Source organism: Pongo pygmaeus, chromosome 6 (genome assembly GCF_028885625.2).
Source record: "Pongo pygmaeus isolate AG05252 chromosome 6, NHGRI_mPonPyg2-v2.0_pri, whole genome shotgun sequence".
In the NCBI taxonomy this organism is placed as follows: domain Eukaryota; kingdom Metazoa; phylum Chordata; class Mammalia; order Primates; family Hominidae; genus Pongo; species Pongo pygmaeus.
This window is the reverse complement of record NC_072379.2, coordinates 151,333,992-151,353,345: the sequence shown is the minus strand read 5'-3', so window position 1 is coordinate 151,353,345 and position 19,354 is coordinate 151,333,992. Positions and strand designations below refer to the sequence as shown.

Below are 19,354 nucleotides of genomic sequence, written 5' to 3'. Positions count from 1 at the left end.
TAGAGGGCACTTTTGTGGACTCAGAAAGCTATTTTATTTTAGGAAAATATCTGAGATTCTGCCTCCTCATTTCCAAGCCAGAGTTTAAAATATTTACATTTTTACTTCATAGTGTTAAGACATTGTGTAATGTAAGTATAATGTTTAAAAAAAAATCTTAAAAATATAATAGTGATTTGGCAGAGACCAAAGCATGGAGGGCCTTGAAATGCTGCTCTGTTTGTTATCTATTATTATAAAGCAATTACCATAAACTTAATATCTTAAAACAGCACCCATTTACTTAGATCAGAACTCAGGGCAGGCTCAACTGTGCTCTCTGTTTAAGGTCTCGCAAGATTCAAATCAAGGCGTTATCTGGGTGGAGGCTCTGGGGGTGAATCCTCTTCTAGGTGCATTCAGGTGTGGGAGGAATTCAGTTCTATGCAGTTGTAGGGCTGAGCTCGCCATTTTCTTTCTTTCTTTTTTTTTGAGACGGATCCTTGCTCTGTCGCCCAGGCTGGAGTGCAGTGGTGCAATCTTGGCTCACTGCAACCTCTACCTCCTGGGTTCAAGTGATTCTCGTGCTTCAACCTCCCAAGTGGCTGGGATTACAGGCGTGCGCCACCATGCCAGCTAATTTTTTTTTTTTTGTATTTTTAGTAGAGACAGGGTTTTACCATGTTAGCCAGGATGGTCTCAATCTCCTGACCTCATGATCCGCCTGCCTGGGCCTCCCAAAGTGCTGGGATTACAGGCGTGAGCCACCGCACCCTGCCGAGCTCACCATTTTCTTACTGCCTATTGGCTTGGGTCACTCTCAGTTCCTAGAGGCCACTCTTTGGTTTTTGCTCCTGGCTCTTTTTATCTTCAAAGATAGCAACAGTGTATTGAAATGTTCCCTTGCTGTGAATTTCCCTTTTGCTACTAGCTGGAGAAAACTCTGCTTTCAAAGGGGTTATTTGATTAGATTAGGCAAATCTCCCTTTTGATTAATTCAAAGGCAGTTGATTGGTGGCTTTAATCATATCTGCAGAATTCCTTTGCCATATAATATATTAATGGCATTATCCTTGCCATGATATTTCATCATATTTACAGCCTCTGTATTAGGGTAGGAAATTTGGTGGGGTTGGTGGTATGTGGGCATTTTAGAATATTGCCTACCACACATTCTGTATTGAGGGGTTTGCGTGTGATTCAGAATATATTTGTATTCCTTTAGAAAGATTACTGTGGCAGCAGTGAGGAGGATGTGTCAGAAAGGAAAGATACTGGCAGGAGAAAAGTCCCACTCTTAGCAGTCTCCATTTTGATTTTGTAATGTCGTTTGATGTTATTTTTTTAGCAGATGTTTCAATCAGAAATGTGTGTTTAATAGTATGCCAACTAGAATGATTAGCCTGGACTAGAACAAGAGCTATGAGTCAGTCATTGAACTGTTCATTACTTCAGGTCAATTCATATACAGAATAATTTCATAGATTAGGTTTTATTTCAGTCAGCTTTATTTCATTTTCTAAAGCGAACAGTTGTTTAAACATCGAATCTCATTAATAGCATTTTAATAAACACAGTATTAGGGTGGGTTTACTTCCCTAGATTGCGAATCTCATGGATTATATGTTGATTCTTATTGGCTTAATTTTTGAATCGGGCATTATTTATTTTAATTCTTTAGTCTTACAGTTTTGCATGTTTGAAGCTATATTTTTTCCTCTGAATACCACATTTGCCATGTCTCAGAGATTTTTTTGATGTGTCTTAATCATTTAAAAATAATAGATGATTTTTCTTCTTGATTGAAACTCTGCCGTTATATAGAAAGGACTTCTAAATTTTGCCAGTGGATAGATTTGGGAGTTTATCCTTATATTGTGAATTTCTAATTTTTATTGTATTAGGGATGGGGACACATCTGCTTTTACTGAATATAACCCAGGAAATACCTGCTTTTTAGAATATGTGGACATTTCTTTATGACCATACATGTGAATTTTTTTTTTGAAAATTCTATGTACATTTGAATAGAATGTTTTCTCTATTTTTGGAATACAGAGATCTGTGTGTATTTTATGTGTCTGTTTGAATCAAACCCTATCACTGTTATTATTTATTTCACATCTACTTAATATCTTGATTTGAGAGCTATGTTAAGGTCTAATCTATGCATATTATTTCTACTCAGCTTTACTTTTTATATGTGACATACATTTATTAGGGGTATAAACTTTAATGACTATGGCTTTTGGAATTTACACTGTAACATAAAACTTAAGTTATTATGAAATATTATCTTTGACTTGTTCATTGCTTTTTAGTTTAAATTCTATTTCTTTGCAATTATTGCTATACCTGCATTTTTTGGATAGTGTTTGTGTTTTTTCCCCTCAAGTCTATTTTTGAATTGTGTATGTCACTGTGCATTGTGCATATGTATGAATATATATATATATATATAGCCGCTCCTGTGTTGCTGTAAAGAAATACCTGTCGCTGGGTAATTGATAACAAAAAGAGGTTTAATTGGCTCACGATTCTGCAGACAGTACAGGAAGTGTGGTGCTGGCATCTGCTTCTGGTGAGGGCTTCAAGAAGTTTGAAATCATTTAGCCGGGCGCGGTGGCAGGTGCCTGTAATCCCAGCTACTCGGGAGACTGAGGCAGGAGAATTGCTTGAACCTGGGGGGCGGAGGTTGCAGTGAGCCGAGATCGGGCCACTGCACTCCAGCCTGGGCAACAGAGTGAAACTCTGTCTCAAAAAAATAAATAATAAATAATAAATTTAAAAAAAAGTTTGAAATCATGGTGGAAGGAGAAGGGGGAGCAGGCATCTCACATAGCAAGAACAGGAGCAAACGAGAGGGGTTGAGATGCCATACACTTTTGAACAACCAGATCTTGTGAGAACTCACTCATTATTGCAAGGACAGCACCAAGCCATGAGGGATTTGCCCCCATGACCCAAACACCTCCCATAAGGCCCCACCTCCAACATTGGGGATTACATTTCAACATGAAATTTTGGCGGGGACAAATATCCAAAGCATTTCATTCATTTTATATATGTGTACACACACATACATAAATGAAGTCTGTAGTATAGTTATATGTAAAATATGTATATGTGTTAAGTAGTATATTTTGCATGTTTTGAAAGTTGCTGTCTTTTACTAGAGAATTTAACCTATTTACATTTGTTATCCATGGACTTGAATGTTAGCTTAATGGACATTAAAATTTTGGTTTTAAATAATTTTTTATAGATCTAGGAAAATAATGATTTTTTTGGGTTTCTTTTTAATTCAGTATCGGTAATGAGAACTGATGCCCGAGTCTTCTTTTTTTGTAATGATCTGTTTTCTTTTTTATGTGGCTCCAATAATTTTCCTTTTATCCTTGTTATTTCAAACTTTCTGGGAAGTTTTTACCTGAAGCTGCCATTCAGGGAGTTTAAGGGAGGCATTGTTACAGATCAAGAGTGGGTATTTTTGTAGGGATATAGAGATAAGTGGAACAGTGATAATGACTCTTTGGGTTTTAGGTTCCTCATCTGTTGAATGAGGATTATGCTTAATTAAATGTTAGCTTTTATTATTAGATATTTACATAACTTTTCCTTTAGAATTTTGGTGATTATAATTCCTCCTATTTTCTCCCTTTCTGGTACTCATATAAAACAGACATTGCATCTTCTGGATCAGATTTTCATGTCATTCTACCTCTTTCTCTTACTTTCCATCTTTGTTCTTTATTACTGCATCCTGGGAGAATCCTAGTTGTCTAATACTAAAAAAAGATTGGTGAAGATTAAAAACAAATTTGGAGCATGGGGAGCCTTATAATACTTATTTATTAGAACACGTAGCCTAAAACCATTGCTGTAGTTGGTACAGAATAAATACTGGATAATTAATTAAATGAACTGTGGAATATTTAACTTCTTGGTATTTTTTTATGATACAACTTTAATCTCAGAAATTTTGTTCATTCTGTTTTGTTTTATAGATACATTTTGACAGATTATTTCAATCTATTAAATAAAAGTTTTGAAAATTCCTCAGACTCATTCTTAAAATTGGTAATATGAGTTCTCACTGAGTTTTTGTTGTTGTTGTTATTGTGTTCTTGGATTATAACATGTTACTTTTTTCCTTTTCTTACTCCCTGTCTTTTTAATGATGAATACAAGTAAAAAGAAAAAAATGCTGTCTAGGAATTTTCATTATTGATTCAAATAAACCATTTAGTTGATACACCATTTAAGGGCTTTTTTTTTTTTTTTTTAATTTTCTAGACAGGTTCTCACTTTTGTTGCCCAGGCTAGAGTGCAGTAGTGTGATCACAGCTCACTGCAGCCTCAACCCCCTGGGCTCAAGCAGTTTTCCCACCCCAGGCTCGTGAGTAGCTGGGACTGTAGGTGCATGCCACCATGCCCACCTAATTATTGTATTTTTTGTAGAGGTGGAGTTTCACCGTGTTGCCCAGGCTGGTTTCGAACTCCTGAGCTCAAATGATCCACCTGCCTCAGGCTCCCAAAGTGCTGGGATTAAAAGCGTGAGCCACCATGCCCAGCCAAGAGCTGTTTACTTTATCCCTCCTCCCCAAATGTTAGTTAGCTTCGTAATTGTTACTTATGTATTATATATTACTTATTATATCATTAATATTTTAACTTGATTTCTTTTATGTGTAGTGTATAAGAGTGTTGACATTTGAGAAGTTCCCTGTGGAAATCCATTCTTTGATATTGTCTACGATTTTACAAGTACTTTTTATTTGGTTTAGGAAGATACATTCCAGACTGTGTATATATAGTAAACATTTTCTTTTAATGCCGAGTGCTCTTCATTAGCTATTTAATTGTAACAGATGGGTTTGAAGCATTCTCCTAAATGTAGTGTTTTATTTTCCTTCTTTTATTCACTGATATCTTTATATGATATTGTAAATTAGTATGCTAGATATATTCCAGTACTTTTCATAGTAGTTTAGCTAATATAATATTTTTCATTGCAGATATGATTAAGAGAACATATTGGTGTTTCTAAAATGAGAAAGACATTGAGAAGCTGGTCAATTTAAATTATTTTCTGTTATTATATACTTACCTCTCATTATATTTTATCTGCCAAGATTATTTTTAGTGCACAAGGCTTCTTCAAAACTTGCCATATGGTATCAAAATAAACGATTTTAGATTTTAACAATTTAGCAGTAATTACTTATGTTAATGAGTTGTTATAAACATTTTTCAACAGATTGATTGTACTTTTTCTTTCGACATTTACGTGGCCTTTCTATTCGGACATTTAGACTACCAAGGTGTTGTATTTGTAGTTAATTCTGGGTTCTGTTAATGCACTAAACATATTTAGATACCTTGGGAGTTATAATATAAAAAATTGCCTGTTTTGTAAAAGCTGGTTATTACATTTTATCAGTGAAGACAAATATTTATTTTTTTCTGTGTTTCTAATGCATTAATACCCTTGAGTGCCAAAATAGCACTGAAATGTTATTCTGTATACTTATAAATATTATATAAAATTAAAGTGTCACAACAGTAATTAGTGTTTATGAGTTATTTAGAACCTTTTCCTGCTTCAGCCTCCCGAGCAGCTGGGATTACAGGCGCCCACCACCACGTCCGGCTAATTTTTTGTATTTTTAGTGGAGATGGAGTTTCACTGTGTTAGCCAGGATGGTCTCAATCTCCTGACCTCGTGATCAGCCCGCCTTGGCCTTCCAAAGTGCCAGGATTACAGGTGTCAGCCACCGGGCCTGGCCAAATTTTTGTATCTCTTTCTTTTCTTCATTCTGATTCAGCCCTCAGGAGTCACTTCGCTTTGTTATGTTGATTCAATGCAGTAGACTGATGACAGTGAGGAAGAGTTTGATAGTATGTGATATACAGATTTACACATAAAACATTGAAAACAATTATAATTTTAACTACTGTTGTCCCTGGTTAATTAGCAGAATATAAAGTCAGTGTAGTAACATGTGAAGATATCCACAGTAATGTTAGCAGGATCCAGCTGTCTCTGTTACATGAGGCTCCAGTTATCTCAGCTAAGCTGTTTATGAGCCACACTTACAAACAAGATCACCAAAAGTTAAGTTTTTTTGGTATATGTATAGGAGCACCTATCTATTAGGGCCTGTTTCAAGCAGCATTTTTGGTGCTTTGGATACAAGGATAGTACGGTGCCTCAATTGAAGGATCCTGGACTAGGATGAGAAAAAGATAAACTGATCATGTAATGGCATAAGCAAGTAAGTACCATGTAATGGCGTAAACAAAAATTTGTGTTAGATAGTCATTTCCCACAGAGAGATTTCATACTGTATAGTACAGGGCCCATCAAACTCTCCTCAAAGAAAATGATGCTCAAAGTGGACTTGGGAGAATGAGGAAGAGTGTGTGAATCATTCTAAGGGAAAACTGAATAAGGAAATGCAACATTTTACATAATTTCTTCTGACTTCTTATGTGTTCACTTGCCCTAGACTGCCCCTCTTGTTTGGGGCTTATTTCTGTGCGTTCTACCACTTGCAAGATAATGGAGGCAGGTTGAAATGGGAAAGATACCAGATGACTAATTTTTTCCCCCCCACATTTCCATCTTTTGTTAAGAAATTTGAAGTTGATTGCTACATTGAAGTATGTAGTTTTTTTTTTGTGAGTCTTTAACCATTTGTGTCCCTGTTAACTTATAATTGATGAGTTTATTTTGTATTTATTTTTAGGCAGGGTAAAAAATAGTAATGTGTCTCATAAATAATATAAGTTCCTATTACTAGTTTTGGTGGGATTTAAAAACTTTATAATAATCCTCAATATAGAAACTTGCCCTTTTAACCATATTACTATTTGCTTTTAAAAAAAATCTTTAGGTTTTCTTTCAAAAATGCTTCAAAATTTATTTTTGAAAATATAAGGAATGAAATTCTAACTTTCTAATTTGAATGGAAGGATGAGTTGGTAGCACACGAAGCACTAAATTGAGTAATGTAGATTTTATTATTTTTAACGAATCCTTTGTTTAATATTTTGCAGGTTCAATTTGTTTTACTTGTGATGTACAGAGAGTTTTTTATACCTTCCAGCTTATATTTGAATATTCCTTTTCAAGGTTTTATAAAGAGATTTCTCTCCTTTACCCCTTTCAGCGATGTGCATTTTGTAAGCACCTTGGAGCCACTATCAAATGCTGTGAAGAGAAATGTACCCAGATGTATCATTATCCTTGTGCTGCAGGAGCCGGCACCTTTCAGGATTTCAGTCACATCTTCCTGCTTTGTCCAGAACACATTGACCAAGCTCCTGAAAGATGTAAGTTTACTACGGATAGACTTTTAAACTTCAACCAATGTATTTACTGAAAATAACAAATGTTGTAAATTCCCTGAGTGTTATTCCACTTGTATTAAAAGGTAATAATACATAATCTTTAAAATCTGAGGGATCATTGCCAGAGATCGTTGGGGAGGGAAATGTTATCAACGGTTTCATTGAAATTAAATCCAAAAGTTATTTCCTCAGAAAAATCAAATAAAGTTTGCATGTTTTTTATTCTTAAAACATTTTAAAAACCACTGGAGAAAGATGTAAATAGGGACTATGCAGTATTTCTGATTTATACTATAAAATCCTTTATTAAAAAGTCAATCAGTATTCAACATCTTTTACACTAAAAAGCCATCCAGTTGAAGAATTAGAAGACAGTTCACTCAGGTGTTATTTCAGGATTTATGTTAATAGGAACACCAAACACTTCTGAAATTCTTAGAAATTGTGTATCCCTGATAGGTGTAATAGAAATCTCTGCTAGCACCTTTTGATGATTCATCTGTCATAGTCATCTGTAATCTGCAGTCGTGCTGTTTTTCTTTCTTTTCCAAATAGTATTTTATAATTCAATTAAAATGTTTAAATGCTTGAAATTTACGTTATATAGGAAATTATAACTCTTTACTATTGTATCATTAAATAGATATCTCTCCTTTTTCTTACTATGTGTTTTCCCAATGAGCATGTATGTTTTGGGATCTTTTTTCTCCTAGTCTTTTGAATTTCCAGTCTCATTATGAAACCTCCATGATATTTTATTCAATCTTTTTTATGTCACCTCTTAGTTACCTAATGTTAGCTTTTACCTGTTCCTTAGCAATGTTGATAAAAGCTTTTTTCCTATCTTCTCCAGGTCTGTGAAACATAAGTATAGGTACCTCAGGCTTAAACTAATCTCAAATACAGTTAGTCTACATGATCATTACCCTTTATCTTTGTTGAGTACCATAATTTCATTTTCCATTAAAATTATTTTGTGTCCACATATGTAATCATATCACCCTTAGTAACCTAGTGTACAGACAAATTATAGGTAAGGCAAACTAAAATTTTAAATTATATTTAGGCTAATAAGGGATTTAAAGTTTTAAAATGCTTTAGATTGTACACTCTTAAATCTGGAAGAGAAGAACTTTCATGTACAGCAACTGTTATGGCTACTATTTATGTACTGAGTTACTTCAGCAAGTGAATAAACTGGCAGTTATCAGAGTGGATTATATTCTGGGTGGCATGATAAATATACTTTGTCATCTCAATAAAACAATTTTGTGTGTACGTAAGAATCTGAATTTTATTCAGCCTTTTGTAGTTAGTCATGCTTTAGACCTCAGTAAACAACATGCAAACTTCTATAAGAATGTTGTTCTAATGTTAGAACATTTTATTACTTAATGGCAGTGCTACTTTCTACTGAAAACTGTGTTCTAATAGTGTATACCTTCAGTTACATGTTAGCAATCATAAATCAGTTTGTAAAATAATAAACTAAATACTGAGGTGAGATAATTTGCTGTTGTTGATCATGTATATAATGAAAGGTTTATGGCATCATAAAGCTAAAAGATATACTAAAATTATGAGTACTCTGCCTTTTTCCAAAATAGACTTATGGAGACTCATAAAAATACATGAGCAATAGGATAAAACTAAAAATAAGTAAGGAAATTTGGCAATGGAAAATTTAGATAGGGTAAATATGAAGGTAATAGACCCCCCAAAAATATATAATTCCAGACGTAACCACAAATTTGGCCCCATATCTTTTCAGCAGTCAATACAAAGAAGGAAATATGAGCCCTTAATCTGATTCTTACTATTTATAACAAGACGTCACTTGATATAATAATATAATAATGACGTCACTTGATACAATGCAATGAAAAATTGTCTTAAAGTAGCCACCTTGCAGTAGAAAAATACCAGTTTCATAGGGCTGTTTCTTATAGCAGCCTTCAAACTAAGTCAGTGGTGTAAAATCAAGGCATAAATGACTAAATTAGATTTCTTTGGGTTTTTTTTTTTTTTTTTGAGATGGAGTCTCGCACTGTCACCCTGGCTGGAATGCAGTGGCGTGGCCTTGGCTCACTGCAAACTCCGCCTTCCGGGTTCATGCGATTTCTCTTGCCTCAGCCTCCCAAGTAGCTGGGATTACAGGCGCACACCATCACACCCGGCTAATTTTTTGTATTTTTAGTAGAGGTGGGGTTTCACTATGTTGGCTAGATTCGTCTCGAACTCCTGACCTCGTGATCTGCCCGTCTCAGCCTCCCACAGTGCTGGGATACAGAGGTGTGAGCCATCGTGCCCGGCCTCCCTGGGGATCTTAAACAGTGCATTCTAACTACACAGTGTTCTGTCCCATCTGTTGAGACGATCTTAATCTTGGATTAAGTTCCAAGGATATAATTTAAAGAAGATTGCAGATAGGATGTTTTGTCATCTTTTTAACATCTTTTATAAATATTTCTTCCTATCCTAATTGTGTGTCATGGCAGAAGTTACTTTTTATGCTTTTAAAATGATACTGTCTTAAATCATAGTGTTGTTATGAGGGTTAAATGAAAACAATGAATGGAATTCACATAACATTGTGCCTTGTATATATTAATTGCTTTAAAAAGGGTAGTTATTTTACCTCCTATCTAAGGCTTAAGTTATGAGAATGATAATACATATTGAGTATATGTATTTTGTGTTGCTTCCTAAGGGGCAGAGCAGTAGCTGTGATAGTTGACTGAGTTAGGAGTAAGGTTGACATCTTTTTATAAAAGTTGAGAAATTTAACAAAAGCATGCATCTCATTATAAAGAAATCCACTAAAGAGAGTATCTGTGAAGAAGGCCAAGATTTTCATCAGGAAACACTTTTAGGGTGCTCTGTCATAGGTAAATGGCTGGTCATTGTTGCAACATTATTTTCATGATGATACAAGGATACATTAACCTTGTCTGGAAATTTTACACTAAAAATCCATCTAGGAGATACAACCAGATATACTTCCTGAATAGGAAAACTGAATGGCAAGAAGCCAATCATACAAGATAAGAGGAAAGAACATTCCAGGGAGAGGGAACAGACCACTACACAGACCTTGAGGAATGGACTTGGCATGATTCATGAACAGACAGCATGTCATTTTACTTGGAGCATAGTAGCCTACTAGGTGGGTAGTAGAGACATCATCAAGGCGAACAAAGGCAAGATCATGTAGGCCTTGTAAGCAAGGGAAGGAGTTTGGGTTCTATTCGGTCTGCAATGAGAAGTCTTTGCAAGGTTTAAACGTGGAAATGCTACATATCTTAATTCACCCCCTGTTCCTCAGTGTATTTACTCATCATTTAGCTTTAATTCCTTTTACTTCACTTAAGCTTTAACTCCAGCCTCTTTTCTTTGGTTATCTTTGTATTTCTTGACATTAAGTCCTGCTGCTTTTCTTTTACCCTAAATTCTGTCAGTCCTCTGACCTTTCTTATCTACCTGCCAATGATACGGTCTAGCCTCTTTGGATGACATCCATGATTTATTTTTTCTTTCCAGAGATTCTCTTTTATAGACAAATCACTCAGCACAGTGTCCTGCCAGTAATGAAAATTGGCAGATGATAGGGTGTGATGGAAATTAGAAAGCAATGCTGATTTGGTCCTTCTTAAATTCACATTGTATGACAGCTGTTTTGACTTTTGTTGCTGTTCACCAATGCTTTTATTCTTATGTGTTGTCTGGACTTTCTTAAGCAATAGTTTCATCAAGTTTTAGGATCTGTGATAAGCTCTGTTCTAATTTAAGCTCGATGTTTTTGTCTTTTTTATTTATCTCTTCTCTTTTTACAGCTGTCTCTTAGGAAATGACCTTCTCTAAAGATGATCATTTTGTTTCCTCTCTCTTTTCTCCTGCCATAAGAACCTTGCTCCCTTTACTTCATTTAGCTTCATTGTATGCCGCTGTTGGCATTTCATGTCTACTTTTGTGTATACTCAAATACTCATCACTTTCATTGATCAGTAGTAAAGTTTGCTGAGGAGTCAATTTAATTAGTAGTCAAGAGCCTGAGCTTAGAAGCCAAATAGACTTGGATTTTACTCCTCTTCCCTCTTAAATCATCTTTAGTTATAGCCTGTCTTTTTGCTTTTTCAACTGTTTAAAGAAAAATTTCTTAGTTGATTATTGCTTTAAACTTATTGTCTCTGGCTTACAGACATAATGTGTGTCTAAATATTCATATTTAATTTCTGTCATGACACCAAAGCTATCCAGTAGTATCGATAATCTTCTTATACATGATCTCCAAAAGGTTGTTTCAGTATTCCCACACATCTTCTCCCTGACTGGGAGGGTTGGAACCAACCTCATTTCTTTGTGTAGTGCTTTTAAAAATTATTGTTTTTCACATAAGGCATATTAAGTGTTTTTGCACCAGATGTATTACATGGATGTTTTTCTTTGACTAATTTATTACCAATGATCCATAGTAATCAACACAGCAAGGTTGTCAGTAAGGAATTGGTGGAAATCATCATAGTCTAAAAAGTCATTTTTGTGACAATGACAGTTGTCTTGTTGCAGAGCGAACTTTGTTGTATATAACAGTGCTGTGCAGTATAAATATAATGTGAGCAACATAAGTAATTTTTCTAGTGGGTATGTTAAAAATTTGAGTAAAAGGAAACATTTGGGAATAATTGTAGTAAATTTTATTTAATTCAGTAATCCAAAATAGTAATATTTCAAATTTTGAGATACTTTTTCCCCTATTAAGATTTTGGAATCCAGTGTGCATTTTATGCTTACTGCACACCTCGATTTGAACTAATTACATTTCACTTGTTCAGAAACCACATGTCGCTAGTAGCTACCATGGCAACTTGAAGTGTCAGGGTAGCAAACTCTAGAAAGTTTCACAGAAGCATTTTAGTGTTCCTAGGAAAGTATAATAGAAAAATGAATTGATTATCTGATAATTAGTTTCTGATAATTAGTTATTTCCCCCAATTTTTAAAAGTTTTACGGTGAGCAAAAAGAGATCAATTTTTAAATGTACATATTTTGAAGGATAAATACTGGTACTCTCTTAATATTAAGAAACAACATCCCAGTTGTGTCCTTTCTATCAAAAATGAACTAATTTATGATGCTTCCATTGTTAGATTAATGATTTATTTTAAATGCCTATCACTTAAAGAGCCATTTAAAAGTGATTTTAGCAGTAAGTCCTTCACTTAAAATATGTTCAATAAGACTTGATTCATGTTAGGCAGTTGGGGATATAAAGTTAAAAAAGTTAAGGCCCGTGTCCTTCAAGGATTCACAGAGTTGTGCTGTAATTAATTGATTATGTAACAGAAGTTTATTGTAAGCATATGCGTAAAAGTAATATTCAACAACTAAATGGGTATTTGGGTGTGGTAATAGGTATTCAGGAAATAATGTGCAGAGTTTTTTTTTGAGACAGGGTCTCACTCTGTCGCCCAGGCTGGAGTGTGGTGGCGCAAACTCCAGTCACTGCAGCCTCCACCTCCCGGGTTCAAGCGATTCTTCTGCCTCAGCCTCCTGAGTAGCTGGGACTACAGGCATGTGCCACCACACCCTGCTAATTTTGTATTTTTAGTAGAGATGGGGTTTCACCATGTTGGCCCGGCTGGTCTCAAACTCCTGACCTCAAGTGATCCATCTGCTTTGGCCTCCCAGAGTGCTGGGATTACAGGCGTGAGCCTCTGTGCCTAGCCATGAGCAGAGTTTTGAAGGCTGGGAGCACAGCAGAAAAACAAAATTTCAAGCAGAGGGAACAGAATGTGTAAAAGCACACAGACATGAATAGCATGTTATGTGAGGTGCATGGCAGACAACCTACCATGACCACGAAATAGTGAATGGTTCTGAGATTCAGTTGGAAAGGGAGATAAGGGCCTTTTTGCCTCATACTTGAAAATTCTGATTTTCTTTTAGGTGAAAAATGTATTGGTGGAGTTTTAATTTATACAGAGGTTAACAATTAGATTTACATTTTTGAAAGATTGTTCTGGATGTGTAGAAAATGATTTAGAGAGGATGTCAGAACCATAAGTAGAGATGATTTGAGGCAGAAGATACTGCAGTTAGCGAGACAGAGTATTAGGTAGGTGCAAAGGTAATTTCAGTCTTCGCCATTAAAAGTAATGTCAAAAACTGCAGTTACTTTTGCACCAACCTAATATGATAGCCTAAACTATAAACATATAAGGAAGAATGATGTGTAGGAAGTTTAATACATAAGAATTGGGATCTGGCTGGATGTGTTGGGTCAGGGCTGAGTTCAGAGTCAACAATGATACTAAGGTTTCTGCCTTTATCTATTCTTGAGAAAAATGAATGATGTTTCGGGTTTTTAAGAAAGTTTCACTTTAGAGCAGTTGAGATTGAGTGTTTTTAGAACATCTGGCTATTGAGGTCCAGTAAGAATTGAAGAATAAAGGTTTGGGGTTTATGAAAGAATTCTAGGGCCAGTAATACAGATTTAGGAATTATGGTGGCATTTTATGGCGTGAGAGTTGATGTGATCACGAAGGGAAACTATGGGGGATTAGGAAAGAAGGAAAAAGATGAAATCCTAAGAAACTCCAGCATTTAGAAAGATTGTATAGGTACAAACGCCAACAAAGGAGGATGAGATGAAAGTAGGGGAAAGCTAAGGAGAAATTAGGAGAGAGTTGCCATGATAGAAACTAAGGAAAGGGGCATTTTAATGTGGGAGTGGCTAGCAATGCAAATGCTACAAAGTGCAAAAAAGCCAAAGACTAAAAAGTAACAGTCGGGTTTCCTATGGGCATTGGCAGCCTCACTAATGTAGCTTCAGATGAGTATTAGGTGCTAAGCCAGCCTTCGTGAAGTATGTCAGAGGTCCAGCCAGCGTCCAAATTTTGAAGCCTGTTTTTGTACTGCCCTCAAGCGAGGAATTATTTTTACATTTTTAAAAGAGTGTAAATAAAAACAAAAGGTCTGACTTTTTGTCAGAGACTGCTATGGCTCACAAAGCCTAAAATATTTACTATCTGGCCCTTCTCAGGAAAAGTTTGCAGACTCTGGTACGAATAAAAGAAATATATTTTTACTCTGTTTCAATATGCTTGACTGGAAAAGAAAGAACATATGAGTCAGAGAGAAATTGATAGGATTGACCAAACCTTCAAAAAATGGAAAAAAGGCTGAGTGTGGTAGCTCACACCTGTAATCCCAGCACTTTGGGAGGGTGAGGCAGGAGGATTGCTTGAGCTCAGGAGTTTGAGACCAGCCTGGGCAATGTGGCGAAACACTGTCTCTGCTAAAAATATAAAAATTAGATGGGCATGGTGGCACACGCCTGTAATCCCAGCTACTGGGGAGGCTGAGGCCTGAGAATCCCTTGAACCTGGGAGGCGGAGGTTACAGTAAGCTGAGATCGTGCCATTGCACTCTGGCCTAGGTGACAGAGTGAAACTCTGTTTCAAAAAAAAAGGAAAAAAAAATGGTTCATATACTTTGTGATACTTGTTAAATACAGGCATATTTATACATATTATCTAAGGTTGGTATGATAAGCTTGACTGGAAAAGAAAGAACATATGAGTCAGAATAGTAGATAGGAATGATCAAACCTTCAAAAAATGAAAAGATTCATATACTTTATGATACTTGTTATATACAGGCATATTTTTTATATATTATCTAAGATTGGTATGATTTTAGAATACATTATTTTCCTTCTTATTTTGCAATATGCATAAGTTTAACTGTATATTTGGCAGGGCAGTTTATCCTTATATTTTCTGTTTTATATGGTAAAGGAACTGTTAGTACATTTTCTTTTAATCCACGTTTAGGGATGAATGATGTCCATAATTATGTGGATTTTAATGCTTTTACAACTAGAAATTAATATAGATGAATATATAATTAGTATATTAAGTAATATGTGTATGAATATGTAGCTTCTGTCTTTAATGTTCTTCCACATAAGACATTTTCCAGTAATTAAAAAATAGCCCTTATATGATTTGAATAGTCTGTTTATGCTTAAGAAGCATCTTAGTCTAATTGGTATTAACGTTTCTTAATTTTGTCTCTTATCTGATTTTGTAATTTCAAAATATATTTAACATTCAAAGAAAATGTTTATGTTACACTGCAAAGCATTTCTTAGTTGGTGTTTTCCTTGTTTGGTTCTTTCCAGTAAGCATATATTGAGTATTAATTAGGTATCCAGCATTATCATTGGCATTAGGAATAGAAAATTAAAGAAGACCTGCTTATGGTCTCAAGTAGATATAGCCACAAATAACTGCAAAACTATATGATTAAATTTAATGTGGTTACATTTAGATTAAATAACCCTACGGTGTTTTTATTGATACCTCTTTCTGATTAGATGACAATTCAATGTGAATAACTTCAAATGTCTGAAAGGTTCATGATGCAAATCCTTTCAAATGATTTTACTGTATAGTCAGAAAAAATTTAAATTCTTATACAACAATTTCATTGTTTTACTGTTAATTATAGCAAAGGAAGATGCAAACTGTGCAGTGTGCGACAGCCCGGGAGACCTCTTAGATCAGTTCTTTTGTACTACTTGTGGTCAGCACTATCATGGAATGTGCCTGGATATAGCGGTTACTCCATTAAAACGTGCAGGTTGGCAATGTCCTGAGTGCAAAGTGTGCCAGAACTGCAAGTAAGTTTTAATTTCAATTCAAAGCTGTGTATTGGGTTTAAGAGGGACCCTATTACTAGGTGCTAAAGGTTTGTGTAATATAATAGAGGTTGTTCATATTTTAGCTATATTCATTCAGAGTGACTTCATCATACTTAAAAAAATTACTGGATATCAACATTTGTATTATTTTGAAAGAAGTCTAAACAAAACTGATTTTAATCATTTAAATTGTTCTGGTTGTCTAAAGAGCTAATTTAAATTTGCCAACAATTTAAAAAATAAGCGATATTAACAATTTAAAACAAGCATTAGAAGAATAAAGTAGCTTTTCTTAAGGGGTACTGGGGAGGAGATTTAATAGGATTTAAACCTCTAACTACAGAAGTAGAAGAATTAGAGTTGAGCCAAAAAATCAGTCATGTGTTTGAATTTCCATTCCAGGAAGGACAATTTCTACTATTATTTTAATGTACATCTGCATCTCTCTAAAAGCCACCTTGAGTAGATCCTGGTCAGCATAATTCCAAAATGAAATATGTGGCATTTACAAATTTGTAAGGGGGTTATCTTTTCCTATTGTATTTCATCTCTTGGTCATTTCTCCAGTCTTTTCTGTGATTTTCGCTTGCACCCCCATGATTCTAATGAGCATGATAATTTGGGGATGTTACCAGCATCTTCATTTATAGGCTGAGAATTTTTGTTGTAACCAGCAAGAATTATGCCCAACTGCCATGATCAGTCTGTTTTTATTATTTAGTTTGATAAGAAATAAGCGTCAATATCTTAGAGTTATGTGACATAAATAGGACTATGTACCTTCATATTTTGGTAAAAATTAGATAAAATATTCAGTAAACATTTATTCGATACCTTGTATCTGCATTCAGTTTCTTGGGAAGGATTAAAAGAACTTGAAGGAAGAGTACTTGTCCTCCAAGATCTTTCCATGTAGCTGAAGAGATAAAACATGTGACTTTTTATGGAGAGGTTGAACTGAATAATAATTGGAGGCCAACTGACCCATCTTCCTGTTGACTTCTATTTATCCCCCAGATTTCATTCAGAGATTCCTCTCTCAGCTCTTGTTTTCCCCGTTTTTTCTTTTCCCCTCCTCTTGAATTTAAAATCATAGTATCTGAAAGTGATTATAGTCAAAAATCTCAACAGAGATACGCTGTAGGACAGGGGCCCAATCTTTGGGGGCAGAAGAGTGTTTAGAGAAAGGTTTTAGGTTTTCGACTGTAATTCTTAATAATTATGACAAGGTTCGTATTTTGAAATAATTATTCAGCATTTAATTGCTTAATAGACATTCTAAGCACTTGAACCTGCATTACATTTAATTCTCAACAGTAATCTTTATTATTCCCATTTTATACCTGAAACTCAGAGAGCTTTAGTCTAAGTTGTTTAGTGACACAGCTAGAAAACAGCAGCCTGAATACAAATAGAGATCTGATGCCAAATTTGATCCTCTTTACGTTATATGACAGTGTCTCTTCAATTCGCTGTGCCAAGATTTGTTCCTTTCCACACAGTAGCACCTAGCTGTTATAGCGCCTTCCTCTAAAAAATTATATTTTAAAAGTAAAGATCAGAGGCTATTCATCTTACCTTAACCCTTCCTCCTTTGCAGGAATCCTAAAATGGCTAGAGCAAGTTAACCATAGGTGATCATTGAGTAAAGATCACCATTTAGGAGGTAATCCTTATGGCAAGGTTACCTCCATTATTATCTGCAGAGACAAAACAGATAACTGAGGTATTTATGAACTGTGTAGTTCCCAGGACTGATTATTTATGTTACTTATGTTACAAAACATAAGTTTAAAGATAAGGCATCATTAATGCTATCTTATTTTTTAGACAATCGGGAGAAGATAGCAAGATGCTAGTGTGTGATACGTGTGACAAAGGGTATCATACTTTTTGTCTTCAACCAGTTATGAAATCAGTACCAACCAATGGCTGGAAATGCAAAGTAAGTTGTTTATTTATATATATTTTTAAATCCTCTGTATGTTTTATGTGGAGAACACACAAATCGGATGCCTATTCAAATCTATACATTACTATCAGCTTTTAAAAAAAACAGCTTTATTGACATATAACTGACATACAATAAACTGTGCACTCTTCAAGATAATGAACATAGTCATCACTGTCAAAAGTTTCCTGCTGCCTCTTGGCTTGCTTTGTGGCTGTTCAAACCCAAACCCTCTATCTTCCTAGTCTGCTTTTTCACTATAGATTAGTATTCACTTCCTAGAATTTTTAATAAAAGCTTCATATAGTGTATACTCGTTTTTGGTCTGGCTTCTTTAACTCAGTGTAATTATTTTGAAATTCATCCATATTGCTGCACAGATCAGTAGTGATTCTTTTTTATTACTGAGTGCTGGAGATACCACAATTTGTTTATTGAATCACCTGTTGGTGAACCGTTTAGGTTGTTTAAAATTTTGAGCTATTATAAAAAATGCCGATGAACTCATTAACTAACTTCCTACCTCACTTGGCTTCTGCCCCTTCAGGGTGAGGTGTTCAGAGCTGGGTTGGGGGCAGTGGGGTAGTGGAGATAGCCCTTGGAATCCAAGGTGCGGTTTAGCTTTTAAGCTTAGTCTTCCTGGGCTGCTGGTGTCACGAGATTGAGGGATGGAGATGACCTTCAGGTGCTGCATGGGCCTGGAGCGGGTTTTTCCTGGAGCTGGAGAGGGCGTGATGGCCCATGTGCGGAAGTGGAAGGCACAGCATTGTCATTGCCCTTCTTGGAACTGCTTTTTCTAGTGAGGAGGTGGAGGGCCTGGGAAAGGAGGGTGATGTGGCCAGAACCCCAGGTCCCCGGTGGGGGGAGGAAGTGGGAGCAGACGCAGAGAGATTCTGTACCTGCACCCTGTCCTCGCCAGTGAGGTTTGGCACCTAGAACTGCAAGCAGCGTTACCAGGTTCTATTGTGGTCTTCAGCAAGTTCTATTGGGCATCTGCCTGAGTGGTGGGGGTTGAGGGGAGGGGCTTTCTCTCCTGGGGGAAAAAAGAGCTGCTGGGTAACTATGCTCAGCTGTGGCTACCTGGGAAGTGGGGCCTGAGGGCTGAAGAATTGTGATGAAGTCTGACCTGCTTCCTCAGGTAGTTCAGATTCCTTCTCTTGCTGAATGACTTATCGTTGGAAAGGAAAAACTCTGCTGTTTGACTGATTTGTATATTTACACTCTTATCTTCACTCAGTTCCTCTACTTGCCTTTTTACTTTTAATATGAAGTTGAATTTGTAATTCATTTTCTTTACTTTCCTAAGGAAAAAGGACATTTAAGACTATAAGTTTACCTTAGGCTATAGCTTTGGCTGAAGC

General features: G+C 35.6%; 1 protein-coding gene across 21 annotated transcripts in view; it reads left to right on the top strand.

Moving 5' to 3' along the window:
- KMT2C (lysine methyltransferase 2C) overlaps positions 1 to 19,354 on the top strand; it is a 303,468-nt gene that overhangs the window by 157,434 nt on the left and 126,680 nt on the right. For all 21 annotated transcript variants that reach the window (XM_054495266.1, XM_063668010.1, XM_063668006.1 and 18 more), the window contains 3 exons: positions 7,155 to 7,317; positions 15,850 to 16,021; positions 17,873 to 17,987. In XM_054495266.1, coding sequence (XP_054351241.1) covers positions 7,155 to 7,317; positions 15,850 to 16,021; positions 17,873 to 17,987 — 450 coding nt within the window. The remainder of the gene's footprint in view (positions 1 to 7,154; positions 7,318 to 15,849; positions 16,022 to 17,872; positions 17,988 to 19,354) is intronic.